Source organism: Mauremys reevesii, linkage group 13, assembly GCF_016161935.1.
Source record: "Mauremys reevesii isolate NIE-2019 linkage group 13, ASM1616193v1, whole genome shotgun sequence".
Classification (NCBI taxonomy): Eukaryota; Metazoa; Chordata; order Testudines; family Geoemydidae; genus Mauremys; species Mauremys reevesii.
The window spans coordinates 20,495,644-20,523,298 of record NC_052635.1 but is presented as its reverse complement, the minus strand read 5'-3'; the positions used below and the strand labels follow the sequence as shown (position 1 = coordinate 20,523,298).

The 27,655-nt window shown below is 55.9% G+C and overlaps 1 protein-coding gene across 3 annotated transcripts in view; it reads right to left on the bottom strand.

Moving 5' to 3' along the window:
• Positions 1-11,450: 11,450 nt before the first annotated feature.
• The window catches only part of SOGA1 (suppressor of glucose, autophagy associated 1), a 102,357-nt gene continuing 86,152 nt past the window's right edge, over positions 11,451-27,655 (bottom strand). For all 3 annotated transcript variants that reach the window (XM_039498895.1, XM_039498894.1, XM_039498896.1), the window contains exons 14-15: positions 16,020-17,460; positions 11,451-14,903 (exon numbers count right to left, since the gene is read on the bottom strand). In XM_039498895.1, the coding sequence (XP_039354829.1) occupies positions 14,754-14,903; positions 16,020-17,460 (1,591 nt within the window). In that variant the 3' untranslated portion in view covers positions 11,451-14,753. The remainder of the gene's footprint in view (positions 14,904-16,019; positions 17,461-27,655) is intronic.

Here is a 27,655-nt window from a genome sequence, read left to right as displayed (position 1 = left end):
GAAACGAGGTGGGAATGGGGGTGAGGGTGGGAGATGGGGAAGCAGGAGGAGGGAATGGGGGTGAGGGTGGGCGACAGGAATGGGAGTAATGGTGGAGAAGGGGGTATCACAAGGTGGGAATGGTGGTGAGGGTGGGTGATGGAGAAGCACGAAGTGGGAATGGGGGTGAGGGTGTGCGATGGGGAAGCCTGAGTCAGGAATGGGGGGATAGTGGGAGACGGGGAAGCATGAAGCAGGAATTGGGGGGATGGTGGAAGATGAAGCATGAGTGGGGATCAAGGGTTAATTAGAGAGAGAGGGGGAAATGTGAGGGGTGGGGGTTGGAGGAACAAAGAACGGAGATGGGGAAACATGATGGAGGATTTAGTAGGTAACTTGTAGGGGGAAGAAGAAGCTCGAGGGCCTTCATGGGAGCACTGCAGGGAAATGGGGAAGCCTGAATATTTGGGGGCATGATGCAGGGAGATGGGGAAGCTGAAGAGGGTTCAGGATATGGATTGAGGGAGTTGAGGTTTCAGGATATGGACTGAGGGAGCTGAGGGAACACAAAGGGGACTTAGGGGAGCAATGCAGAGAGACCGGGTGGCAGGGGTGGGTTGAGATGTGATTGGAGAGAGATGGGGAACACAGGAAGGGAGGCTGCGGGGAGCAATAGAGGGAAACAGAAACACAGGGGGTTGGCGGGGGGAGTTACAGAGGGAGATGAGAGGCATGAGGGTGGGGACTGGGGTAGTGAGAGAGGGAGATGAAGCAGCATGAGACAGAGTCAAGTGAGAGAGGTGGCAGAAAATGGGGAAACACAAGGGACAGTTTGGGGGACAAAAACTGGCAGATGAGGGAACACGAGGGGGAGTGAAAGAGGAGCGATGGAGGGAGATGAGGGAACATGGGGGGTAGTGAAAGAGAAGCGATGGAGGGAGATGAGGGAAAACGGGGGAGTGAAAGGGGAGTGATGGTGGAGATGAGGGAAGACGGAGAAGTGAAAGGGAAGCAATGGTGGAGATGAGGGAACACGGAAGGAGTGAAAGGGGACAGATGGAGGGAGATGAGGGAACACAGGGGGAGTGAAAGTGGAGAGATGGGAGATGAGGGAAAACGGGGGGGAATGAAAGGGGAGCGATGGTGGAAGATTAGGGAACATGGGGGAGTGAAAGGGGAGGGATGGTCAGAGATGAGGGAACATGGGGGGAGTGAAAGGGGAGAGATGGAGGGAGACAAGGGAACATGGGGAGGAGTGAAAGGGGAGCAATGGTGGGAGATGAGGGAACATGTGGGAGTGAAAGGGAGTGATGGAGGGAGATGACAGAACACAGTGGGAGTGAAAGGGGAGCGATGGAGGGAGATGAGGGAAGACGGGGGAGTGAAAGGGGAGTGATGGAGAGAGATGAGGGAACACAGGGGAGTGAAAGGGGAGAGATGGAGGGAGATGAGGGAACATGAGGAGGAGTGAAAGGGGAGAGATGGAGGGAGACAAGGGAACATGGGGAGGAGTGAAAGGGGAGCAATGGTGGGAGATGAGGGAACATGTGGGAGTGAAAGGGAGTGATGGAGGGAGATGACAGAACACAGTGGGAGTGAAAGGAGCGATGGAGGGAGATGAGGGAAGACGGGGAGTGAAAGGGAGTGATGGAGAGAGATGAGGAACACAGGGGAGTGAAAGGGGAGAGATGGAGGGAGATGAGGGAACATGAGGAGGAGTGAAAGGGGAGAGATGGAGGGAGACAAGGGAACATGGGGAGGAGTGAAAGGGGAGCAATGGTGGGAGATGAGGGAACATGTGGGAGTGAAAGGGAGTGATGGAGGGAGATGACAGAACACAGTGGGAGTGAAAGGGGAGCGATGGAGGGAGATGAGGGAAGACGGGGGAGTGAAAGGGGAGAGATGGAGGGAGATGAGGGAACATGAGGAGGAGTGAAAGGGGAGAGATGGAGGGAGATGAGGGAACATGAGGAGGAGTGAAAGGGGAGCGATGGTGGAGATGAGGGAACACAAGGGGAAGTGAAAGTGGAGAGATGGTGGAATATTCAGGAACACGTGGGGAATGAAAAGGGAGTGATGGAGGGAGATGAGGAGGAGTGAGAAGGGAGTGATGGTGGAGATGAGGAAACACGGGTGAGTGAAAGGGGAGCAATGGTGGGAGATGAGGAAACATGGGGGAATGAAAGGGCAGCGATGGTGGATGAAGGAACATGGGGGTGGTCATTTCAGAACTCTGGAGAGAGGATGATGAAGCACAATGAGGAAGTGAGAGGAAGAGAGATAGCTGCAAATGAAGACACATGAACGGGAGTCAGGGAGAGATGATGGAAAATTAGAAAACTGAGGTCTTGAGGATGAGTGACCAAGACAGGATAGCACAAGGTGGAGGGGTCGAGGTAATGCCATGTGAGGAGGTGGGGAAGCACAAGGCAATTGAGGGGGAGCCATTAAAGATGGGGAAGCCTGAGGAGGGACTGGGGATGATGGTGGGAGATGGGGAAGCACAAAGGAGTTCAGTAGGAGACTTGGAAGATGAAATATGAGTGGGGATCGAGGGTGAATTGGAGTGAGATGGGAACAAGAGGTGGGAGTTGGGGTAGCACAAAGGGGGCTGTTGGTTGTGATGGTGGGAGATGGGATAGCAGGAGGAGACTGTGTGGTGTGATGGTGGGAGATGGGGTAGCAGGAGGGAGCGATGGTGGAGATGAGGGAACACAAAGGAGTGTTCAGTGTGATGGTGGGAGATGGGCTAGCAGGAGGGGGCTGTAGGGAGTAATGGTGGGTGAGGGGGCTGTAGGGAGTAATGGTGGGAGATGGGGTAGCAGGAGGGGGCTATAGGGAGTGATGGTGGGAGATGGAATAGAAGGAGGGGGCTGTAGGGTGTGATGGTGGGAGATGAGATAGCAGAAGGGGGCTGTGGGGAGCGATGGTGGGAGATGGAGTAGCTGGAGGGGGCTGTATGATGTGAGGGTGGGAGATGGGGTAGCAGGAGGGGGCTCTACGGTGTGATGGTGGGAGATGGCATAGCAGGAACGGGCTGTAGGGAGTGATGGTGGGAAATGGGCTAGCAGGAGGGGGCTGTAGGGAGTGATGGTGGGAGATGGGCTAGCAGGAGGGGGCTGTAGGGAGTGATGGTGGGAGATGGGGTAGCAGGAGGGGACTGTAGGGAGTGATGGTGGGAGATGAAATAGAAGGAGGGAGCTGTAGGGTGTGATGGTGGGAGATGAGATAGCAGAAGGGGGCTGTGGGGAGTGATGGTGGGAGATGGAGTAGCTGGAGGGGGCTGTACAGTGTGATGGTGGGAGATGGAGTAGCTGGCGGGGCTGTATGGTGTGATGGTCAGAGATGGGGTAGCAGGAACGGGCTGTAGGGAGTGACGGTGGGAGATGGGGTAGCAGGCGTGGGCTGTACGGTGTGATGGTGGGAGATGGGAAAGTACAAGGGGGAGGTAACAGATGACAGGGAAGCACCGGGAGGCACCAAAGGGAGCCACGGAGGTTGCTGGGGAAGCAGTCAGGTGGACAGAGGTGAACACATATGACGGGGGTCAGCGGGGGGCATCACAAAGAAAAGCATGTGGGGCGGGCTGGGGCAGCAATGACGGTGGATGGGGGCAAACGGGGGCTCAGTGCAAGTGTTTGGTGGAAGCTGGACTCAGTGGAGGGCAATGGAAAGGAATGAGTGGTCTGGGGAAGAGTCCTGTGGAAAGAGGCGCACTGCTGAGCTGCAGTGGGAGCACTGGGAAGAAGGAATATGGGGGTGAAGGGTGAATTGAAGGGTGTGGCAAGCCCAAGGAGAGGGCCAGGGAGCAATGGAGGAGCGTGGAAGATTGAGGGAGGAGTCTGGGGAACAATGGGGGAGATGTCTGGGGGACCATGGGAAAGGCTGAGGAAGCAGCGTGGAGGGCTGTGTCCGAGGCTCACAGTGGGCATGGTGGTAAACCTCCGCACTGCCGGGTCTGGTTTCCCTGTGGACCCTGGACTAGGCTGAGCTGGGTGGTCCAGGAGGCACAGAGCTGTGCAGGGCTAGGGTGTGCAGCACCTTCCCGGCACTTGGCAGGTTCAGGTGCATTCTGGGAGCACTGGGCCAAACCCTGGCAGCTATTTAGGCTCCCAGTGCCTATGGATTTCAATGGAGTTCAGTGGGAGCTAGCCAGCGACAAAACCCGTTTGAGGTCCTGGTGCTGTGGGGTCTCTGGCGAGCGTTTGGGGCAGTACGCACATATGAGGAGTGTGCAGGTTGGGAGAGACCCACGTTTGCACTGGGCTCTGTATGTACACGGATTGCTGTTGTGCCCTCAAGGCTAGGCCCCTCTGCATCACCCCTGTAACATCCCCCCCCCCCCATCCCCGGGGGTGAGCTGTTCTGTGGGTCCTGGGGTGGGGACAGTGCCAAGCACAAACACCTGCCTTGCCACAGCAGAAGCCCTGGTGGGTGCATACTGCCTGCCTCCCACACTGGGGCCATGGGAACGCTCTACCTGGGGTTTACTTGGGGGATATGGTCCCTTGGTCCCTGCAGCCCAGCCTCTAGACCAGGGGTGGGCAAACTTTTTGGCCTGAGGGCCACATCTGGGCATGGAAATTGTATGGTGGGTCATGAATACTCATGAAATTGGGGTTGGGTGCTGGAGTGGGTGAGCATTGCAGCTGGGGGTATGGGCTCTGGGGTGGGGCCAGAAATGACTTCAGGCTGTGGTAGGGGGCTCTGGGTTGGGCCAGAGGTGTGTGTGTGGGGGGGGTGAGGGCTCCAGCTGGGGGTGCAGGCTCTGGAGTGGAGCTGTGGATGAGGGGTTTGGGGTGCAGGAGGGTGCTCCGGGCTGGGACCAAGGGGTTCAGAGGGCAGGAGAGGGATCAGGGCTGGGGCAAGGGGTTGGGGCACAGGATATTAGGGGTGCAGGCTCCAGACAGTGCTTACCTCAAGCGGCTCCCAGAAGCAGTGGCATGTCCCACTCTTGGGCTCCTATGCAGAGGTGTGGCCAGGCGGCTCTGCGCGCTGTTCCATCTGCAGGCATCGCCCCTGCAGACCCTATTGGCTGCAGTTCCCAGCCAATGGGAGCTGCTGAGGCAGTGCCAGTGGACAGGGACAGCGTGTGGAGCCCCCTGGCTGCCTCTACGCATAGGAGCCCAAGGGGAGAACATGCTGCTGTTTCCAGGAGCTGCTTGGAGCCATGGCACACGTGGAGCGGGACAAGTCCCCGACCCTGCTCCCCAGTGGAAGCTCGAGGGCCGGACTAAAACATCTGATGGGTGGTCCGCAGTTTGCCCACCCCTGCCCTAGATGTAGGGATGCCCCATGACATGGGACTGGCCAAGGAGCAGCAGCTGGAAAGGATGCAGGCCAGGGCTGAAGGGCTGCTCCAGCCAGGAGCACTCTGCAAACGTGTGTGTAATTGTGTGCCTGTGACACTACATGAGTGTGTAGCAGGGTGAATCCTTGGGCTGGGACTGGTTCAGCAGCTGTGACCCAGGCTGAGGCTGGCTCAAGTACGTCGCAGGAAGTAGCTGCTGGAAGCAGATGGGAGGGGACAGCTGGGCGCCAGGGCCTTCCCGATCCTCTCAAACCTAGCTCCTGCATGGGGTGCAGCCAGGCCAGGTGTGCTGCAGGCCTGAGACTGACCGCTCCAGCTGGGCAGGGTTACTGGGGGCAGATGGAGGGGCAGGAGTAGGGAGAGCCAGAGCTGTGGAAGCTATTAGGGCGGGTGTTAGACACAGATGTTGGAGAGCCCTGCACCCCGCCCAGCGATGGTGTGCAGCTAGTGGCTGTTCGGCACTCCATGTGGTAGCCCTGCTGGTGAGGGACCGGTTCCGTGATCTCAGCTGCAAGCAGCTCGATTTCCAGGGCAGTAGCTGGGAAGCCCTGCAACAGGGGACACTGACTGGAGTAGAGGATCAACGTGGCTTCCCTAGCAGAGGGAGGCCTTGCCCCACGGCACAGTGCAGCATGAGCAGCTGCTCCTGTGGCAGGCAGCAGTTTGCAGCCCACAGCCCAGAGGATTTGCTGTCATGGCTGCTGAAGGTTGCCAACCCTCCAGGATTGTCCTGGAGTCTCAAGGAAATAAAACATTAATCTTTAAAAATGGTGGCATGTGACAAAACCTCCAGGACTACGTCCAAACAAAACTAGCAACCTTATGGCTGCTCCAGGTCCAGGCAGCAAGGGACATGGGGAGGCGAGGCTTTGTCCTTCTGCCGCATTAACCAGGACCTGCTGTGCCAGCACCTGCAGGACCCTGGGCCAGGGCCGATGAGAGGGGGAGGAAGCCGGTATAAATTACTGGGGCCTGGTGGTCTGGCCCTGTTTAGCCAGTCTGTCCTTGCTGGGGAGGGGCCTGAAAAAATTTTTTCACCGGGGCCCAAACCCGCTCTCGGGGGCCCTGCACCCACAGGTGCCATGCACAGCGAAGGGGCTGCACCGAGTCCAGCCCCACTGCGGGGCCACGCAGCAACAGAGTCCAGCCTGGTGCTCGCACCCAAGGAAAGGGCTGACTAGATTGTAGCAGTGGGCTCTGGCTCCCTTGGTCCAGCTCCTTCTGGGATCGCTTGGGGAGGAATGGGAGTCCAGGCGCCCCTCAGCTCCCCTGCTCAGTGGGGCCTCCTGCTGCTCTATCACTGGAGCCTCCTCCTGGGAAGAAGGTGTGTTCCTTCCAAGGTCTATCCAGGCAGCTGTTGCTGCTCCTAAATCAACCAGCAGGGGGCTGTACCCCAGCCTGCTGTCTTCTGCCGGCTGTTTACACCCAACTTCCAACAGCTGAAGCAGGGCTCCAAGGTCACCTAACGGGCATGAGGTTCCAGAAGCCGCATGTACCAGCAGGAGACCAAACAGCCTCCCTCAGCTCCTCTCTCTGTCTCCTGGGAACAGTCTGTCCCCTCAGCAACGGAAACACCCCTGACCTAGCCCCCAGGATCTGCTCAGGGCAGGATGAGCCAAGAGCAGGATTTTGCCTTTCCCTTGGACAGAGAGGGTGTCAGGGAGCTACTCCCCCGACCAAGGGGTCAGCCAGGCAGCCCGCACACATGGACACAGAAGGTAGCTCTGGGGGTTTCATTTCAGAGCTCGCAGGCCCTTTATTTTCTATCACACAACACACAATTGTACAGACAGAGGATGGAGTGAGTGCAGAAGCCCCGTCATCAGTGGCAATGAAACTGCCCTTCATGTGAGTGTGGGGCCATGCAAAAGGAAGGGGTGAGCACATGGAACCCAGACCTGGACACCGGAGGCTGCTAGGGAAACAGCGCCTGGGACAGAGAAAACAGTCCCCAGCCCTGCCCTATGCGTGAGCTTTGCGGCAGGACAGGCCTTTGAAAAGAGCTTGGCTGGCTTTTCAAACCCCACCGCTGCAGTGAGGAAGAGCAGGGAAAGGCTGCGATGGTGCAGGTGACATGGACAGTGCTCTGCTTGGGAATAGCTTACCAGTCATGTGGCAGGGCTGCAGGGGGAACAGTCCCCAAAGGGCAGCTTTCCTCTCCCCCCCCCCGCCTCGCCCCGCAGGGAGAAACCCTAATCCGGTAAGATGCATGGGAATGACATGAAATCAGCACCTCCCCGTACACAGACCCTTCCCCACAGGAGACACTGGGAAACAGGACATGGCTGACTGAATCAAACGGGCAGCTGGGAGTTAAAGAAGCCAAATTGGCTCATCTTTAATTTCAAGTATGCTATTTTCAGAATGGCCGGCACCTGGGGCTGCAGCCAACTGAGGCTCAGCTCATATTGAGATTTTGCTCTTTCAAATTCCAAGCAGGGAGATGACAGTGTCAAGTTTAAAGGCTGCGTATTACACACACCATGGCTCAGGGTTGCTCTCTCAGCTACCTCCCCGCATCCTTCAACTGACTTTGCTGAAGCAAAGTCCAGCTTCTTTGCACGCTCGTTGGGGTGGGCCATCAGGTGGCCAAGACAGAGCCCTGGGCACATGCCCAGTGCCATCCCTCCCAACCACAGAGCCGCTAGGTCACACATGGCCCATCACCTCCACCCATGGCAGAAATGCTCAGCGCTACTATTTACAGGACAGGACAGACACGACGAGTATCACAAATAATTAAAAAGGCATTTGTAAAAATGAGAAACCACATTCCAAAAAGTAGATTCTTTAAAAAAACCCTAGTTACCAATGAAAACGCGAAACCCACCCCAACAGAAGTATTTACAGTGGGTGTTATCGACCAATTAACAACACTGTCCCAGCCCCCTCCCAGAACAGACACCCATGCCTGCCAAACGCATGCAAGAACTAGCAAGAGCTGCACTAACCACCAGGCTCCCATAGCTCGTTGTCTGCTGGTAAGATTGGACAATAAGCTGCCTGTTCTGCCTCCTGCTCCTCTCAGGTGAGGACGTGCCCGGACCCTCTCTGGCTCTGCCAGTGGAAGGACACAAGACCCACCCATAGTCACCAGGCAGAGTAAGGTGACTTGTGCAGAACCAGCTGGGCCACTGCACTCCCCTCCTGTAACAGAGGTGCACAGAGTGTAGCCCAGGGCTGCTGACAGAGAACAAGGCTGTGGTACTAGCATACACACTGCCGGAGCGCAGAGCAGGGTGGGCAGGAAGCAGCAGCTTCATTTGCACGGACCCTCTGTTTAAGGGATAAATGCATGAGTTTCTCCGCATCCCCAGAGGTGGATTCATCCCTGGCTGTGCGGCTGTTACACATCTGGGTAGATGCATCTTCTGGCTGGAATCCTCTCCATGGGTTTGGCTGGCATCTCACACACCTACCCCCTGCTCTTCTGCAAGCCCAGGTGCTCTCCACACTAGCTGTCATAATCCTCTATGGGGAGGATGTTTGTACTCTATCCCAAAGCAGTGCAAAGAGCAGCAGGCCGGTAATTGGACTTCATTAGCACCTAATGCAATGGGCATTTATTTTTAGCTTCAGAAATCTGCTGGCATTGGGCGCCAGGGCTTCACAATAAAGTGCTGATGCCTTCCAGGGCTCCAAGCTGATAAACACTGGCTCTTTATTAACGGGGTGGCTTGTTGGCACTTCCTCCCCTCCCCCGAGACTCCATTCCCAGCCAAACAGCAGTTCTGTTCCTGGGCAGGATTGCACGACTTGCAAGCCCATAATCCAATTGGTATTTTTAACTCATCTGCCACCCTCCCACTTTAGCTAATTTCATTATTTTTAAAAATTCCTTCAGCTCTAAAGTTCGTGCTGATTTAAACTGACCCTGCCATGTGCTCCGCCCGGGCCTGCAGCACATCAGAATAGGTCAAACCAAAAGGAAGGGACATTTGCAAGACACTTGTAATGAGCAAATAAAACAGCCCCCCAAGGAGCTGAGGTGTCCCAGCTGAGTCTGTGAAACTGAGTAATAGATTCAGCAGGTGCTGTTAGCGAGAAGGCCAGGGCTCCCTGGACAACCCATATCTGCTCAGGGATACAACAGGGCTTAGGGGTAGCTCTGGGGCCTGTATTGTTTTTTTAAATATTGAAGCAAAATGCTGTCAGATACGGCTCCCCAGTACAAGTACTGGACAGGGCAGTGGGTTGAAGAAATGATTTCCCAGTTGCAGGCTAAATTAATTAAAACTCCCCACTCTGCGCACGCGCTCACACTCTCTCTCTCTCAATGTTCTCAGAGACCCTGGGGAGGGAAGTCAATCAAAATGCACCAGGAGCCATGATGATAAAATGGGCTAGAAACGGAGTTTACAGCGAGCACAGGGCTGCAGAGGAGGCTGATGCACAGCGAGGGTGGGTGGACCCTGCCAAGGCCCGGGGACCAGCATAATGGAGCAGCTGGAATCCATGTCTGATGAGGTCAGCTTTTCTCACACCACTTCCAGCACAGCTGGGCTTGGGGAGGGCTGGAAACACAGGCAGGAAAAGGGTCTCCCGCCTCCAGAGGTTGTTGGTGCCAGTCAGAAGCAGCAAGTGCTGAAAGGCAGAAGGGGGGCATGCTCCCACAGCCCTTAACTAGCCCCCCTCCCCTGGCGGGGCCAGGTCCAGCCCGCTCCACACTACTGGCTTGCTCTGAGGTGAGCTGTACGGCCCAGTCCGAATAGCAGAGGAGCCCCCCCCCGGGGGGGAATTCTAACTTAGCCTGTCTAACTGCTAGGAGACATGAGCAGAGCACAGTGTGGGGCTTACTGAAGTGTAACTAATAGCCCTGGGAAGAAGGGGCCAGACAGTTTGTGCTGGCTGTAAACACCCTCACTCACCACCTGAACTGGGGAAGTGGTTTCCAAGCACCAAGATCAAGCTGACCCTGAGCTTTGCTGTGGCAGGTCATGTGTCCCAGAGCACCCGAGGGACAGCCCACTCCATCTCATTGAGCATTTCCTGCCCTGACGCACCCTGGACACACTCTGAAGCAACAAGAGACACGCGACAGGGCAAGGCTATGCTACAAAATTAAGTTGACCATTGGGTGTCTACACTAAAAATTACTTCAGTATAAACTCCCAGTGATGTAAGTTACACTGATCTACGCGCTGGTGTGGACAGCACTACGTTGGCAGGAGAGCTCCTCCCGCCGACACAGCTATTGCTGCTCGCGGAGGCAGGAGTTAAGCCGCTGGAGAGCTTCACCAGAAGCGCTACAGCAGCACAGCTCCATGAGTGCAGTGCAGACACAGTCGAAGTTGCGATGTCCAGCCACCGCAGTAATTAAACCACCTTTGCACGTCCACACTGTGCTCCTTGTGGTGTCAGTGCGTGTCCTCACCAGGAGTGCTTGCACCAATTTAACTGTCATTGTAGGGCATTGTGGGAAGGCTTCTGAAAGGCAGCAACAGGATCTCAGCAACGCAATGTCTGCATCGACCTAAGTGCTCTACCTCTCGCGGAGGTGGAGTTATTGTCAGCAGGGCCGGCTTTAGGCCTATTCCACCAATTCCCCCGAATCGGGCCCCGCACCTTAGAGGGCCCCACACCCAGTGAGAATCCCTTCCCTGGCTAGAGGCGCCTTTTTAATTTTTACTCACCCGGCGGCGCTCCGGGTCTTCGGCGGTACTTCGGCGGCGGGTCCTTCACTCATTCCGGGTCTTCAGCAGCACTTTGGCGGCGGGTCCTTCAGTGCCGCCGAAGACCCGGAGTGAGTGAAGGACCCACCACTGAAGTGGCACCGAAGACTTGGAGCACCGCCTGGTGAGTACAAGCCCCACGTTGTTTTTTACGTGTGTTTTTTTTTTTAAGTCATCCTTGCTGGGGCCCCGTCGAAACTGTTCGAATTGGGCCCCGCACTTCCTAAAGCTGGCCCTGATTGTCAGCACAGCGGGTGAGTTACATTGGTGGGAGCTGCATTCTAGTGTAGATGCTGACAGAATTAGGTCGCTGTGATCTGTCTCTGTCGTGCAGACCAGGGCTTAGAGGCCTAGGGATGGATTTAATTGCAGTATTAAATGCAGCACGAGAAGGTGGGTTACAGACCTTCAATTGCTTTGCCTCGCTCACTCCATGGCAGTACTGCAGTCTCCTGCACTGATAGAGCAAACAGTTTGAAGTGTTTCTTGGGAGGTGCTGGGATGTTTAAGATTCTGAGGCCTGAGGGGACTGTTGTGACCATCTAGACTGGCCTCCTGCCTACCACAGGCCAGAGCTCTTCCCTGCATTAATTCCTGTTAGAACTAGAGTTCTTGGGAAAAAACCCACAATCCTCTCAGTTTACTAATGGCCAGAGATGGCAAATCCCCCCCAGCCCTGATGGCTGCTCCAGCAGTTAATCCAGGCGCCTGGCAGCAGAGAGCAGGGGAACGGCGCATAGGGCTGCCCTGCCTGCCACCCTGCCTCCATGGGCGGAGCAGCTGCTCAGTACGGCCCCAGGGAGAAGACACAGAAGGGTGCAATAAACGCTGTGTCTGAAGGGGGCTCAGGGAACATGCTCTGATCCCCGGGCCCTTCACTCAGCTCTGGGCAAAGTGGGAGTCAAATGTTACTAGCTGGGAAGCTTTAGCAGAGGGAGGCCAGAGAGCTGCCATGCAGGTCTATGCACTGTGACCCCAAGCTGCCCTAGCCTTTAGTACAACAGGGGGGCCCAAGACCCCCAGAGTCCCTGCTCAGCTCCAGCTGGAGCGGGGCATGCTGGGAGCTGCAGGCTCCCTGGGCAGCACAGCCTAGTCAAGCCGATGGCAGCTGCAGTCTGCTCTGGGTTTTGCCCGCGAGCTGTGGCCTGCATTGCCAGCACAAACTGCACGGCCCAGCCCGGCAGATTCTGCTCTGCTGATTCCTCCCCAGAACCTGCTGCAAAGCTGGTGAAAGCCGCAGCAACCTTGCCTTTGATGCTAAGTGAGCCTGGCCCTGGCCTGGCCCAGCACCTGCTGCTATGACCACCAGAGGTTCAGGGATATTTAATTAGAGCTCATTAACAGGGCTTGGTCTGAGAGCTCTCCAGGCCTGCCTGGTGCCACATAAAGCTGCCTGGAATAGGAGTTTGGAGACTGTTTCTGCACCTTTAATACAAAGTCCAAATGCCCCCCCCCCCTTCCTCTAGTGCACAAGGCCCAATGGAAGGGCAAATAGCTCAGTGGTATCAGTGATATTATGGAGTCTGTTCCCTGTCACAGCTCACTAAGTCCTGGAACTTTTAGTGCTGGGCAACCATAGCAAGTTGGGTGCTAAGCCTCGGGTGAGAATCACACTGGGACAAAGGCAGCCCTGGCTCTCTACACCAGGGATTACCCTGGCCCAGGTACTTGCACCACTCTTGTTACTGTGGTGGCTAACCCGTGCTAAGGCACAAATGCTTGGCCTTGGAGGCAGCAGTGCATGTGCGGAGGAATCCCCGTCCCAACGGAGGACACGAGCCAGAATGCAGCACCCACACTGAGGAAGGGAGCAGAAGGGCTAGGAAGAAGTGAGTGCGGGGGTCCTTGAGGGGCCAGCATGAGCTCCTGGGCAGAATTAGGGGTCTTAGAGCTGTTTGGCCACTGAGTCAGAGCCAGGCTCCCGGTAATGGTTGGGGAACATCAGATTGAATTCCAGCTGTGGCCCTGCTGCCCTCTGCCTCCTCCGACCGACACACACACACACACACACACACCCCTCCAACCGACACCGCCCCGTTCGATCTCCCACGACTGGCACAGTCAGACACAACCACAGCAAGGTCCAGGCTATCAGGCCAAACACACAAACAAATAACCCTGAGGGGACCTCTGCGAATTGCATCATAAACCATGAACAAATACCTTAAATAGTGAGAACCAGGAGACCCAGATGACCCTCCGTGTCCAACGAGACCTGCCAGACACTAGGTGGGACACAACCTAGGGAAATGCTGCCACCTTGGTTAGAACCTTGCTCAGACCAGCTGCGGGGGAACACAGGCCTGGCTCATCTTGTCCCCAGGGTTTCAGTGCTCTCGGCCTAATGCTCCGGAGGGGAGGGGAGAGGAGGGGAAGGGAGAACACACAAACATTCATTCACACATACAGACACTCTCTCTCTCTCTCTGCTCCTGCACAGCCCCCTGGAGAAGGGAGAATGCGTGCTGTACTTCCTACTGGCCTAGGCTCTGCAAGGCTGCTAGGTCCCCTCTCTACTGCAGTCTACCCACCCCCGCATTGCATTTTCTCCTGTTCCCATCTGCCTTTGGCTGTGCCTCCTGAGATCAGGCTTTCAGAGGCCAAGCGGCTGCACAGCTTCTGAGCCAGGATCCAGCTAGGCGAGCCAGAGACAAAGGGAGCCCCATAGCCACTCGGCCAGCACGCTAGCTCGGTGAGCATTCCAGGGGGGCAGCTTGCTTCAGCCACTGGCCACTCTGGTGCTGGGGTGGGGAATTAAACATTGTTTGGGTGAGGAGAAGGGCCTGAACGTGCCCTGTGCCTGCCCCCAGGATCCTCCCCTTGGCATCCTTCCAGCACAGCAGGTGAGCCTAGCACGGCATCAGCTGATGCAACAGCAGGGCAATCCACCCTGGGCCTGGGCTGGGTGTGCACAAAGCCCCCAGGTGCAGGGGAGAGGGGCCGTGTCAGTGAAGGGGTGTGCCAGTGCCACTCGAAGACAAAATGACAAGGGAGGCGACACAGTGAAAGAGCCTCACACCCATCAATCAGCATTATACAGCATGCCCCACAGGGCACACCCCCGGCCCACAGCCCTGGCTGTGAAGTGCAGTGACAGTATGCCTGGGGCATTTCCTCTGAGCGCTGACCCAGCTGCTCTCTGCGCTTCTGCTGCTGATTCCTCTCCAGGGCGCTTGTCAGCAGCACGGCCCCAAGGAATCCCAGGCTCGGGGCCTTGGCTTTGCCAGCTTTCCAGAGGCTGCTGCAGGGTGGTAGTTCCCAGTTCCCACATCCCAGGGCAGGCAGGGCCCATCTCTTCATTCCCCCCACCCCCCGCCGGCTGCCTGGGAACAGTCCATCTCCCTGAAGTGCAGGTCTCTGAGGAGCCTGGAAGGGCTATGGAAATTGCACAGAGCTCCCCACCCCACCCTCCTCGCTCCTGGAATCATCCTTCCCTTGCAGGAGCAGTGAGGTTGGCAGGCTACTTCTTGGGGGTCAGGAGACACCCACCCAGAGTAACTTCCCCTCCATCCCTGGAACCAGGTCCAGGCATAATGCCGGAAGCCTCCGTTCCCGACTATCCTGCAGCATCTGCTTCTTAAGCGCCTCCATCAGCTGGGGAACAGTTAGGAGACAGATGTGCATGTGCCTGTGTCTCTGCGAGAGTGAGGGGCCCACTGAGACCCAGCACAGCTCTCTCAGGGCTGGCAGGTCCCGCAGGCTGCGGTGGAGCTGGCACAGGCGGGAAGCGTGCTCTTTCGTCAGGACCGCAGAAAGCAGACACGGCTTAGCCCAGTCCCCGCTGCCCTCACTCACTCACTCAGAGGCCCTGCCTTCTCCTCCGCCCGGCTGGGGTCAGAGGGATGCAGCTTGCACTTGGAAGGGGAGTGCCGCACAGCTGAGCGGGAGGGCCGGGCGAAGCAGGAGGTGAGGGACTGGGAGCTGCAGTCGCATGCTGTGTCCTGCAAAGAGAAAGAGGAGGGGGGGATTAGAGGTGTGGAAACAGGGCTGCCCAGGAGGTGGGGGGTGGGGGGAGAGGGAGAGGCAAGTGGGGCAATTTGCCCCAGGCCCTGCAGGGGCCCCGACGAGAATATAGTATTCTATAGTACTGCAACTTTTTTTTAATGGAAGGGGCCCCCAAAATTGCTTTGCCCCAGGGCCCCTGAATCCTCTGGGCAGCCCTGGGGTCTCAGGGGAGCGGCAGCTGGGACCAGTCTGGTACCCACTTGAGGACAGATCTCCTTGGGCTAGGTGCAGTGCTAGCAGAGGGGACTGCTCTTATCAGCCATACTGCAGCAACACCCAGCTGGGACCAGGGCCCCCTGGGGCTGGCACTGGGTAAGCCCAGAGGCAGAGTGCCTGTCCCGAGAGCCAGCTCTTTAGTGCATGAAGCCCTGATGCGAGTGCAGGCTGAGGTCCCCCAGACCGCCAGTGTCTTGACCCAGCTCCATGAATGAGGGCGTGTACCCAGCCCCCCTGTGGGGAGCAGTCTCTGCATGGGAAAAGCCAAGGGCTGAGCCAGTGGGGCCCCTCCAGGCTGCAGCACAGGCCTGGGCTGCTGCTGCCTGAGTGTGTCTGGTTGTCAGATGCAGACAGTGCTACAGCCAACCCACCAACTGCTGCAGGAACAGGTCTACTCTTCTCACCCCTCCAGCCCCCAGGGTGGAGAGGGGCTGCACTTCAGGCTGGGGAGGAAGCTACCTCCTCTGGTGGGTGCAGAAGCTAAATACATTTGCTTTGTCAGCCAGCTCTGCCCTGAAGTCTGTGTCATTCGCTAGGGTAAAAACAAAGCTGCCAGGGGATGCTGGGCTCAAAAAAGAATAAGACAAGTTCATGGAAGCTATGTCCATCAATAGCTATTAGCCAGGAGGGGCAAGGATGCAACCCCATGCTCTGGGTGTCCCATAACCTCCGACTGCCAGAAGCTGGGCCTGAATGACACGGGATGGATCACTTAATAAATTGCCCTGTTCTGTTCATTCCCTCTGAAGCATCTGGCACCGGCCACTGGCAGAGACAGGATACTGGGCTAGATGGACCATTGGTCTGACCCAGTCTGGCCGTTCTTATGGTCTTACCTCATTGGCTATCACAGATGTGATGTCCAGGTCCCTTGGGGTCCCATCTTTGCTCCCCTGGTTCGGGGAAGACACCTTGGGCTCCTCGCTGCTGCTTTGCTTCGGGAGTTTCTTGTTTAAGCTCCGGGAGACATTTTCAGATGGATGGCAGGTGGGCGGCTGGGAGTGATCCTGCTTTTTGGTGCCATCATCTCCCGGTGATTCTTTCTTCTCTGGGGCAGAAGTGGGGCTCTGAGCCCTCCCGCACACATTCCTGAAGAACTCTTGCACGATGCCGTATTTCGGGGCTTCTGGCTTGGCTTTGCTCTCTGGACAGCCTGGTTTCCAGATGGACTCTGTACTCCCAGAATGCTCCACAACATTGAACAAGCTGGACAGGCCATCGTTGATGTTACTGAGGACCGGGCTGTCTCTGGTTGTGGTCGACCTAGCCCAGGCCGACCCATTTTGCTTACTCTGATGAAGGTTCCACAGGCTTCTGTCCTTTGAATTGTCGAGCTTGGAGGAAGACCGTCTCTGGAGCTTCGGGGAGCCATACTTGGGAGAACAACAGGGCCGTTCGATCCTGGAGTGGACTTTGTCCAGAGACGAAGAAATCTGTTTGCTACGCACAGACATCAGGGAGGAGCTGCGTGGGGACCAGCTCTTGCTGTGGAGGTTTCCCCGGGGCGTGTCTGTCTGCAAGCCGATGCTCACCATCTGAATGGTCTGGGTTCCGACGGTTGTCAGCCCTGTGGTCTGACTGGAGGTGCTCTTCACCTTCCTCTCCAGTGAGCTGGAGCGGATGGCCTGCCGCACGCAGTTGGTGATCTCTTTCATGTCGTCGCTCATGTTGCCGGAAATCTCAAAATCGTGCAGGGAGGTTGGGAACCTGGGGCCAGAAGGCCCAGCCTTGTCAGCACTGCGGCTGTCCAGCAGCTCGCGGTGCTGCTTGGAGAAGTTGCACAGCCACCTGCTGTACGTATTCTCCGAGCGGTCAGATTCCTCCAGCTCTGTCGGCTTGGCCATTGTGAACAGGAAGCCCGGCTCAGTCATGATCTTCCCCTCCTTATTGTGGATTAGCGGCGCCTCCAGTCTTCGCACCACCGGAGGGCTGTAATAGATGCGGATCCCGGTCTTGTCTGGTGCCGTGTAGCTCCTCTGCATTTGCTTCTGGGCCGGATCCTGCCCAGAGAGGTTGCTTGCCCGTGAATAATCCCATGAGGAAATGTTCAGCTTCTCTTTTGCCAGGCTCTCAGGGGCAGGTTGCTCTGTAGTCACATACGTACAGTTTTTGGGGTGGACTCCTGCAGGGTCTGTTATGCCATTAGGCAGTAGCTGTGTGGCTGGGGACACCTTGCCTCGCGCGTGGTCAGCGATCACAGGGCTGGTCTTGCCTGGAAGGTAGGGAGAACAGTCGAGCAAGCTTTCAAACTCGGACATCGAGGAAACGGACTTCGTCCTAAGTGGAGAGAAGAGGGGAGTGGTCAAAGCACACGTGGGAAAGCCGGGTAAAGAACTCCAGTGAGAGGCTGTGGATCCCATTGTAAGTACACAACTGCCCCATCCACGAGACTAGAGTGTTTGAAATAACAGTGTCTGTTGGGCCTGCGCTTGTTCCCCCTTCCTGCTCATGCTCCAATACAAGGGCCCACTGTGAGCCTCCCATTGTACCCTTGCAATTCAAAGCCCATGCTCCCGAGGGCTCCGAAAAGCGAGGGTGGGTCGGGATCCATGCTGACAATGACATCTCCAAGAACCGCAGTTCCTGCAGGGTAAGTACCCGTTCTTCCTTCTTCGAGTGTGCGTCAGTGGATCCCGCAGTAGGTGACTGGCAATTTCCCCCCTGGGCCATGGGTGTGGGGCGTTTCAGCTGTATCACTCAAACAGGGATTGAATCAGGGACTCACAGGGCTGGCAGGGACCTTGTGGGGTTATCTAATCCAGCCCCCCCCCCCCCCCACTGAGGCAGGACCAAGTAAAACCCAGACCACCCCTTGCAGGTGTTTGTCCAACCTGTTACTAAAGACCTCCAGTGTGGGCATTCCACAGCCTCCCAGGGAAGCCTGTTCCAACGCTTAGCTACCCTTACAGTGCTGATTACTTCTTGTCCTATCTTCTGTGAACATGGAGAACAATTGATCAGACCTCTCTATCACAGCCCTGAACATATCTGAAGACTGACTTTCTCTTTTCTCAAGACTAAACATGGCCAGTTCTTTTAACCCTTCCACATAGAGCGGGTTTTTCTAAACCTTTTTTTTGTTTGTTTGCTCTCCTCTAGACTCTCTCCGATTTGTCCACAACATTCTTAAAGTGTATTTCCCAAAACTGGACACAGTACTGCAGCTGAGGCCTCACCAGTGCTGAGCAGACACCTCCCATGTCTTACATACCTCCTGTTAATACACCCCAGAATGATATTAGCCTTTTTTGCAACTGCATCATGTTGTCCAATATTCAATTTATGATCCATTATAACCCCAGATCCATTTCTGAAGTCTTACTGCTGAGCCAGTTATTCCTCATTTTGTATTTGTGCGTGTGATTTTTCCTTCCTAGGTGAAGTACTTTGCACTTATCTTTACTGAATTTCATCTTTTTGATTTCAGACCAATTGATCATGGTCATTGTGAAGTCTAATCCTGTACTCCAAAGTACTTGCAACCCCTCCCAGCTAGGTGTCACCTGCAAATTTTATAAGCATACTCTCCACTCCATTATCCAAGTTGTGATGTTACTGACATGAACTGTGACCATATAAATCATTGTAGCAACCAGGGTCCTATGGTTGTACCAGGTCCTGTACAGAGGAGGTCAAGTGGGGGTATCTATGGAAAGGTTGTAGTTTGCTGGTTATGATTATGCTGTCTGTATGTGTGTATCATTTTTGTATTTGAAGTTATGAATATTGGCTATGTACTTTTATCTCAATGTGTTTGATTCTAAGTAGCCTCAGTGAAGCATTTGGTCAGCTTCTTGAGAAAGGACTATTCTCAGTAAGTGCCCAATCAAGGAACACTTAACTGACAATGGACTTTGGGAGATGCCAATCCACATCTGAGCTTTCCTGGGAACATTCAGACTAACATGCAAACAATGGCATCCGCCTGCAAAAAGCTGAATCATTCATGGACATATGACTTGCCCAGGTGGCTATAAACTCCATCTTGTTGCTGTGACTTTGCACAGAAGAACAAAGAGGTTTCCGCCCACAAGAGAGAGAATATAAAAGGCCCTGGAAGCCTCTCCATTTGGTCTTCAGCTGGCTCTCCACCCCCAAGAGATGCCTGAAAAAAACTGGAACAAAGGTCAGTAACTATGGGGGTATGAGTGAGTGCTGGACCCAGACTAGGAAGGAGTCCAGTCTGTGAAAGAAGCTTATTGGAACATCTCTGGGGGTGATATTTCACCTGTAATCAGTTTCTTAATGTATTAGGCTTAGACTTGCGTGTTTTGTTTTATTTTGCTTGGTAACTTACTTTGTTCTGTCTGTTATTACTTGGAACCACTTAAATCCTACTTTTTATACTTAATAAAATCACTTTTGCTTATTAATTAACCCAGAGTAAGTAATTAATAACTGGTGGAGCAAACAGCTGTGCATATCTCTCTGTCAGTGTTACAGAGGGCAGACAATTTATGACTTTACCCTGTATAAGCTTTATACAGAGTAAAATGGATTTATTTGGGGGTTGGATCCCATTGGGAGCTGGGTATCTGGGTGCTAGAGACAGGAGCACTTACTAAGCTGTTTTCAGTTAAGTCTGCAGCTTTGGAGGCATGGGTCAGACCCTGGGTCTGTGTTGCAGCAGATTAGCATATCTGGCTCAACAAAGACAGGGTTCTGGAGGCCCAAACTGGCAGAGAAAACAGGCTCAGAAGTAGTCTCAGCACATCAGGTGACAGTCCCAAGGGGGTCTCTGTGAACGAACCCGTCACACAAGTCATTAATTAAAAATTTTACTAGTACCAGAACAGGACAGACACCTTCAGGTCCCCACTAGATAAGCTCTCCTAGTTGGACAGCGAACCATTGAAAACATCTGTGAGTACTGTTTTTCAAACAGCTGTGCACCCACCTTACAGTAATTTAATTTAGACCACATTTTCCTAGGTTGCTTATGAGAACATCACGTGGGATTGTGTCCGAACAAGTCATACTAAGATCAAGATGCATCACATCTACTGCTCTCTCCCTCCCCCAGGCCAGTGACCCTGTCAAAGAAAAGCTCTTCCAAACTTGTGATCTGCCCTAGCTGCCATGTCAAGGACATAATGTTTAGCAAAAGTTAGTGGGTTGCTCCGTGTTCCAGCCTTGCCCATCTCAGAGAAGGCACATTCCTGGAGCAGGCAAAAGACAGTGCCTGTGCCTTGGTGGAGTGTGTGGTGACGTATGGAGGGAGAGGCTCACCAGCCATCCGCCAGTAGATGGAAATGCACAATGGGATCCATTTAGAGATTCTCTGTGGCAAGATGGCATGGCCTGTCGATGGGCTGGGGATAAATACAGAGAGGCCTGGTGCCTGATAGGTGTTAAGTCCTGTTAAGACAGCAGAGAAAAGCTCTGTCCACAGCAAAGGTATATGGCTTCTCTTCCCTCAGTGTCAAGTGGGGTTTGGGAAGGACACTGACAAGGCAATTGATGGGTAGGTGGAATTCCGAAGCTGCCTTGGGGATGACGGGGGGATGCTGAGCACCATCAGGTCCATATGGAAAGATGTGTAAGGCAGCTTGGCCATGAGGACTTGCGCACAGATCCACAAAGGGACTTGAGCATTGCAATGCCTCACTTTTGAGCACCCAGAAAATCACTGCTATGGGCCCAGGCTCCCTATGCAAGGCATGGCGGAGCCAGGTACCTCAGAGTGGGACTCACAGAAGCCAGCACACTGAGCAGTGAGCCGCCTAAGCTAACCCACGGGAGATGCTGACCATGAGAGGGTGTGTCCTAAGCCCACCCCCCTCACAGAATTTGGCACCTATGGCTGCTTGTGATCCTGGAGCCACGCACCATTCGCACTTAACTCCACACAAGTGAGATGGCTCCTCCCTCATAACCTTAGCCCAGCGGTTGAGTCACTCACCTGGCATGTGGGAGACCCCAGTTCAATTCCCCCCATTGCCTGATGGGGGGAAGGGATTGGGATGGGGTTTCCCATCTCTTGAGTGAATGTCCTAACCACTGGCTAAACTTTATAAAGTGGTCCTTCTCCTCTGGTCACTGGGTGTGGAGTTAGGCGTGCTCTGGGTCCACCAACCGGATTGGGCCCTGCAGATGAGGTAGGCGTGACCCCACCCATCTTCCCCGGCCTGAAGATTGTGCTGGGGGTTAGATGTGAGACAGACATTCAGACGCCTGCCAGCGGGGAAGGGTGCATTGCCAAGGAGAAAGGCTGGTACCCTCTGTTGTATTGGTGTGGTACTTAGGTTGCCTTGGATGGCAGGATGGCTCCACTGTCTTGATGGAGGCTGAGGACGGTATGGGATTGGGGCGTAAACCTCAGGGAGCACAGGATGGCCTTGGAGTCTTAATGGGTGTAGAGCGCCATCTGTCTGCTCTGTGCCATCAAAGGACAAGGCTCAGTCATGGCCCGTTCCTCTCTGGGGGTACCTGATGCCTAGGGCCACAACACTCAGTGCATTGTCATAGCGGTGGCCATAGACCGAGCTGCAGTGTCAGTGGTGTCCGTCACCAATGTAAGGCCATCTTGGCCACCAACTGGCTGTTCTTAATGACGTCCCTGAGCTGCTCCCTCTTGCTAGGCAGGACCTTTGAGAGGAAGGGGGCGACCCAGTACAGCCCAGCAATTAGCCGCATTCAGCTGAGGCAGAGTACGACTTTCTCCAAAAGAGCCTTCAGGGTCCTTGTCCTTAGGGATGCTCTTACTCAACTGAGACTGTTCTTGTACCACTGACATGGCTGGGGAAGCCTGGGCTGGGGTGAGCAGAGACGCACTTGAACCCTGTCAGAGACTGCACACAGAGTATTACTGTGGCAGGCATCTGCCACAAGGCCCTGGCCAGGCCAACGAGTCTCTCATTCATGGAGAAGAGAACCCTCGCTGGACCAGAGGTTGACACAGATGACAGAAGAGAGGGCTCTCGGCCGGAAGATGGGGTGACAATGCTCCAATGAAGGAGCAGCAGATCCCCTCTGGAGGCGGCACTGGTGTTTATGGCACTTTTGGTACCGGGGACTGAACTGGTGAAGGCAGGTTCTTCAGCAATGATGAAGGTCCTGGCATCGATGCTGAGGTATCACCAGAGTCTGCCTCTGACACAGGCTGCTCGTTATCAGCAGCCCTCGGGCTGTGCGGGGCATGGTGGTTTTATCCCCAGGGGCTATAAGTGGTCTGTCTTTATGAGAGGACACCGAGCTCCACTTGGAGTCTGCCTCTGTGCTTAGAGCTTCCTCTTGGTGTGACTTGAGAACAGGAAATGGTGCCTGATTTGGCACTGCAGGGAGTGTCAGTGGGGGTGCCGGAGCAGGGACCCTTCTCAGCATTATCTTCTCCATGCTGGGCTTTGGCACTGTGAGTCTGCTAGACGGGGCACTGGATAACACTTTCTACTAGCAGGGCTCTGGGCACGATCCTCAGGTTTTGATGAAACTCCACAGATTGCTCCAGAAGATGGGCCTTCAGCCACGTCTCATAAAAGACGGTTACTCACCGTAGTAACTGTTGTTCTTCGAGATGTGTTGCTCCTATCCATTCCAGTTAGGTGTGCGCGCCGCGCGTGCATGGCTCTATGGAAGATTTTTACCCTAGCAACTCCGGCGGGCCGGCTGGGCGCCCCCTGGAGTGGCGCCGCTATAGCACAGGATATATACCCCAGCCGGCCTGTCCGCTCCTCAGTTCCTTTTTGCCGGCTACTCCGACAGTGGGGAAGGAGGGCGGGTCTGGAATGGATAGGAGCAACACATCTCGAAGAACAACAGTTACTACGGTGAGTAACCGTCTTTTCTTCTTCGAGTGATTGCTCCTATGCATTCCAGTTAGGTGATTCCCAAGCCTTACGTAGGCGGTGGGGTCGGAGTTAGATGTTGCAGAACGCAACCGCTAAGCCAAAGGCTGCATCAGCTCTGGACTCTTGGACCAATGAGGCAAAGGTGAGGACCGAGGACCAGGTAGGTGTACAACACATCCCCTGAAAGGGTATGCGAGCCAGGAAGGCAGCTGAGAGGCGTGAGCCCTGGCGGAATGTGCAGCAAGGTGGCTCTATGGAACATGGGCCAAAACAGAGGAGGTGCGGATGCACAACGTCATTGAAGATGAAATCCTCTAGGAGGAGACAGGTATGCCCTTCGTCCGGTATGCCGGTACGATGAAGGTTTTGGGGGCGTTACGAGAGGGCTCTGTCCGCTAGATATAGATTGCGGACGCCCGACGGATGTCGAAGGAGGGCCACCGTTGCTCTCCTTGCAAAGAGAGTGGCTTCGGAAAGAAGACCGGAAGGAAGGTATCCTGGTCGATATAAAAAGGCCGACCCGTCCTCAGGGAGGCAGGTCGGACGTGGTAATAACTGCCCTTGTCCCTGAGGAATACAGTATACCTTGGGCCTATTGAGAGAGTCTGAAGCTCGGAGACTCGTCTGGCCGCAGGAAAGGCTACAGGAAAACTGTCTTGCAGGACAGGTGTACCAATGAGCATGTTGACATTGGCTCGAATAGGGCAGTCATAAAGCTGGTTAGAACCAGATTGAAGAGCCAGGTTTATGGCGGGGCCCCACTGGGGGGGAGGTATAAACGCTCCAAGCCCTGAGGAACCAGATGGAATGGAGCGGGACCTTGGCGGGGGAAACATTGCGCGTTTCGGAGCAGCAGGAGAAACGCTTCCGCTTGGCCAGATACTTCAACCGAATGGAAGATTTTCTACCACCCCGGAGAATCCTGTAGAACCGAGGCAGAACAACGTAACTCGGATCGGTTTAGCCACGCAGGAGTCCTGCTGTGAGGTGCAGGGATTACAAGACCGGGTGGTGAAGGTTGCCGTGATCCCACGTCATGGGGTCTGTGCCAAGAGGGTTGCTACCGACAGGTGTAGCAACATGGTGTGCCAGTGCTGCCCAGGTTACACTGGAGCGATCACGATCAGGGGCGCTCTGTCCCTGCGGAGTTTTAGCAGGACCTTGTGAACCAGCGGGGACAGTGGAAAGCGTACGGCAGATGGCTGGTCCACAGCCTCAGGAAAATCCTCCAAGACTGAGCCTGGGGAGAGGCCTTTGAACGAGGAGAATTGTCTCTCTTTCCGTTCTCGCGAGAGCGAGGAGGGCTATGCGGGGAAAGACCCACTTCTGGAAACAGAATAGATAAAGACGGGAGGAAACTACCACTTGTGAGACAGGAAGGATCTGCTGAGACAATCCATCAGCTGAATCACCTGGTACACAAGGCAGACTGCTCTCAGCTCTCGGACATTGATGTGTAAGGCCAGCTCTTGCGCTGACTGAAGGCCGTGAGTGCGAAACTACGCCAGGTGCGCTCCCAGCCGAGAGATGGGCTGTCTGTCATGAGGGACCCCAAGGGGTGAATGAAACAGCATCCCTGGATACACCAGGGAGGACGCTGACTCCTGGTCGAGGGAGCCTAGGCTGCTCGGGGGGAACGAGACGACCACGAGCATGCCGTCTCTGCCCGGGTGGCACACCCAGGTGAGCCACGATCGAAGTGAACAGAGGCGAAGCCTGGCATGTTCGGTTGCAAACGTGTAGACAGCCATGTGACTCAGGAAACCTAGGCAAGTGCGAGTCCAAGTTGGCGGAAAGGTCCATAGACCTTGTACAATTGTTACCCTCGCCTGAAACCAAGGCTGAGGTAAGCAGGCTCTGGCGAGTCTGGAGACCAGGACGGCCCCAATGAATTCCCATCCCTGTATGGGAATCAGAGTGGATTTTAATATTGATCATCAGGCCTAGACACAGGAATAGGTTCGTGTCGATGCCCACATGACTGGTACTTTGGGCCCGGTGGTTCTTCGAATGAGCCACTCGTCTAGATACGGAGAACGTGTATCCGACGGTGGCGAAGAAAGGCGGCGACTACAGCCATGCACTTTGAATACCCCTGGACCGTATATACAGGCCAACCGGGAGGGCCGTATACTGGGAATAACAATGGTAGGCCCCAAACCGAGGGTACCTTCTGTGTGGAAGAGAAATGGCGACGTGAAAACACGCGCCCTTCATAACGAGGGCGGCGTACCAGTCTCCGGGATCCCAGGATGGGATGACGGTCGCCCTGGGTACCATGCGGAACTCATCTGCATCGCGACTTGTTGAGTTCCCGCAGGCCTAGCATAGGTCTGAGACCTCCCTTCGCCTAGGGGATAGGTTTCACCCTTAGGTACCTCCTGTATAGCTCCGATGAAGAGGAGCGTCCGCGCCTCTTGCCAGAGGAATCGCTCGAAAGAGGGGTCCTTAGGAGGGGCGAGGATGGGTAGGCTTTTGCCCCATTGGTGGTCAGAAGGACCCTAATTTCGGCTCCTTTGGGGTGCGGATTGATGGCCACGACCGTGTAAGCCACGCCCGCTGGCCAAGTCCTGACTTTGTCAAGGTGCAGGGTAAGAGCGGAGGTTGGGGACGGAAACGTCGGCGCTGAATCACCGGCGTGTGCACGCCGAGAGAGAGAGAGAGCAAAGTGACCCTGCTCCCCTTTAGGTTCTGCAGCCTAGGGCCAGTGTTTTCAGAGAACAGGCCTGTGCCATTGAAGGGCAAGTCCTGTATAGCGTGCCGCAGCTGCGAGGGAAGGCTCGACAACTGGAGCCATGAAACGCGCCGCATGGCAACACCCGAGGCCAGAGTCATGGCAGCGGAGTCAGCTGCATCCAACGAGGCCTGGAGGGAAGCTCTCTCCAGCTCCGTCCTTTGCTGCAGGAGGGCATCGAACTCTTGACGGGAGTTCCGAAGAACCGACTCTGTAAATTTGCCCACCGCCACCCACAGTAGCGGATAAGCGGGGCTTGCTGGTTCGCTACACGAAGTTGCAGGGCCCCCTCCGGGTACATCTTACGGCCCCGTAAGACCACACGCCCAGCCTCTTTGGAATTAGGGGCTGGTCGCATTTCGATTAGCGGAGGGCCGGAGGGGTATGTTCCTGCCCCCGTCTCATCTGGGGAGGAGGAAGAAGAAAGGCCAGGGACAAGCGGGTCCCGTGTGGGCTCGAGCTCCTGGACGACCTCCTGATCCGGTGGGATCTGGGAGCCCAGTGCCGAACCGGGGGTTACTCTGTACCGGTCGGACGGGGACGACTAATTGTCACCTCTGGAACCCCGAGCTCCGAGGGAACGGAGCGAGATGGGATCACCGGTACGCCTCTGGCGTGGTAGTACACCGAAGGCGTCCAGAATGACCACTGATAGGTCTCCTGGAAGACTCTGGAGGGCACATCGGAAAACAGAGTGCTACGCATATGAAGTGTCCGCACGGGACGACACTGATGCGTGGCTGGGTGGCCCTGGAGGAGCTGAAAGCTCTTGGTAGAGTCTCCGTCAGTAACTGACGTCGCTCGATGCGGCACCGGGGATCGGTACCGGTAGGCAGACCGGTACCAAGAACGGGACCTGCCACCGAAGCTGCGCTGGGCGGTCGACCGAGGGTGCGAGGCTCGATGATCCGGAGTGGCTACGGGCGTCCCGGTGTCTGGGTCAGTGCCGGGAGCTGGATCGGTGCTGAGTGTCCCGGACCAGCGAATGGGATGCTGACCGGTGCCGCGAGTACTACTGGTACCAACATGGAGAACGGTGCCGAGACTGTGAGCGGCATCGAGACCTAGATCGGTGACGGGACCGAGAACATCCGCGACCCTGAGCGAGCGCTCCGCGGTGCCGACGTAGGGTGGTCTGATCAAGGCAGGCTTGCCCATCGACTATGTAACCCGCACCGGCGGTGCCGGGGGTTGAGGCAGCGCAGATGCTGTCGGTGCAATCAGCTCCCTCGCCGTGGACACTGTCTCCGGCGTGGAGGGAATAGTGAGCTCGACCATAGCTCGCACGACGGATGCAGCTTCATAGCGAGCTCGACCACGGTCCGTACCGGGGAGTGTTCCAGCACCGGACTCGACGGCTTTTGCCTGGCCGGAATGGTGGCGGCATTGTCGTGCCGCGCGGCAGACACGGTGCCCGGGCGCGATCCGAGGAGAGAGGAGCTCGGGCGGAGCAGGCGGCTCGGACGCAGCTTCCTAGCGAGCTCGACCACGGTCCGTACCGGGGAGCTTTCCAGCACCGGACTCGACGGCTCTTGCCTGGCCGGAGTTAACGGTGTGGATACTGTCGGCGCCGCGGCAGACATCGGTGCCGGGCGATCCGACTGAGCATCGCGCTCGGCTGCGGAGCAGGCGGCTCGGATGCAGCTTCCGGGCGAGCTCGACCACGGTGCGTACCGGGGAGCTTTCCAGCACCGGACTCGACGGCTCTTGCCTGGCCGGAGTTAATGGTGTGGATATTGTCGGTGCCGCGGCAGACATCGGTGCCGGGCGATCCGACTGAGCATAGCGCTCGGCTGCGGAGCAAGCATCTCGGACGCAGCTTCAGAGAGAGCTCGACCACGGACCGTATGTGGGAGCTTTCCAGCACCGGACTCGACGGCTTTTGCCTGGCCGGAGTAAATGGTGCGGGTATTGTCGGTGCCGAGGCAGACACCGGTGCCAGACGATCCGA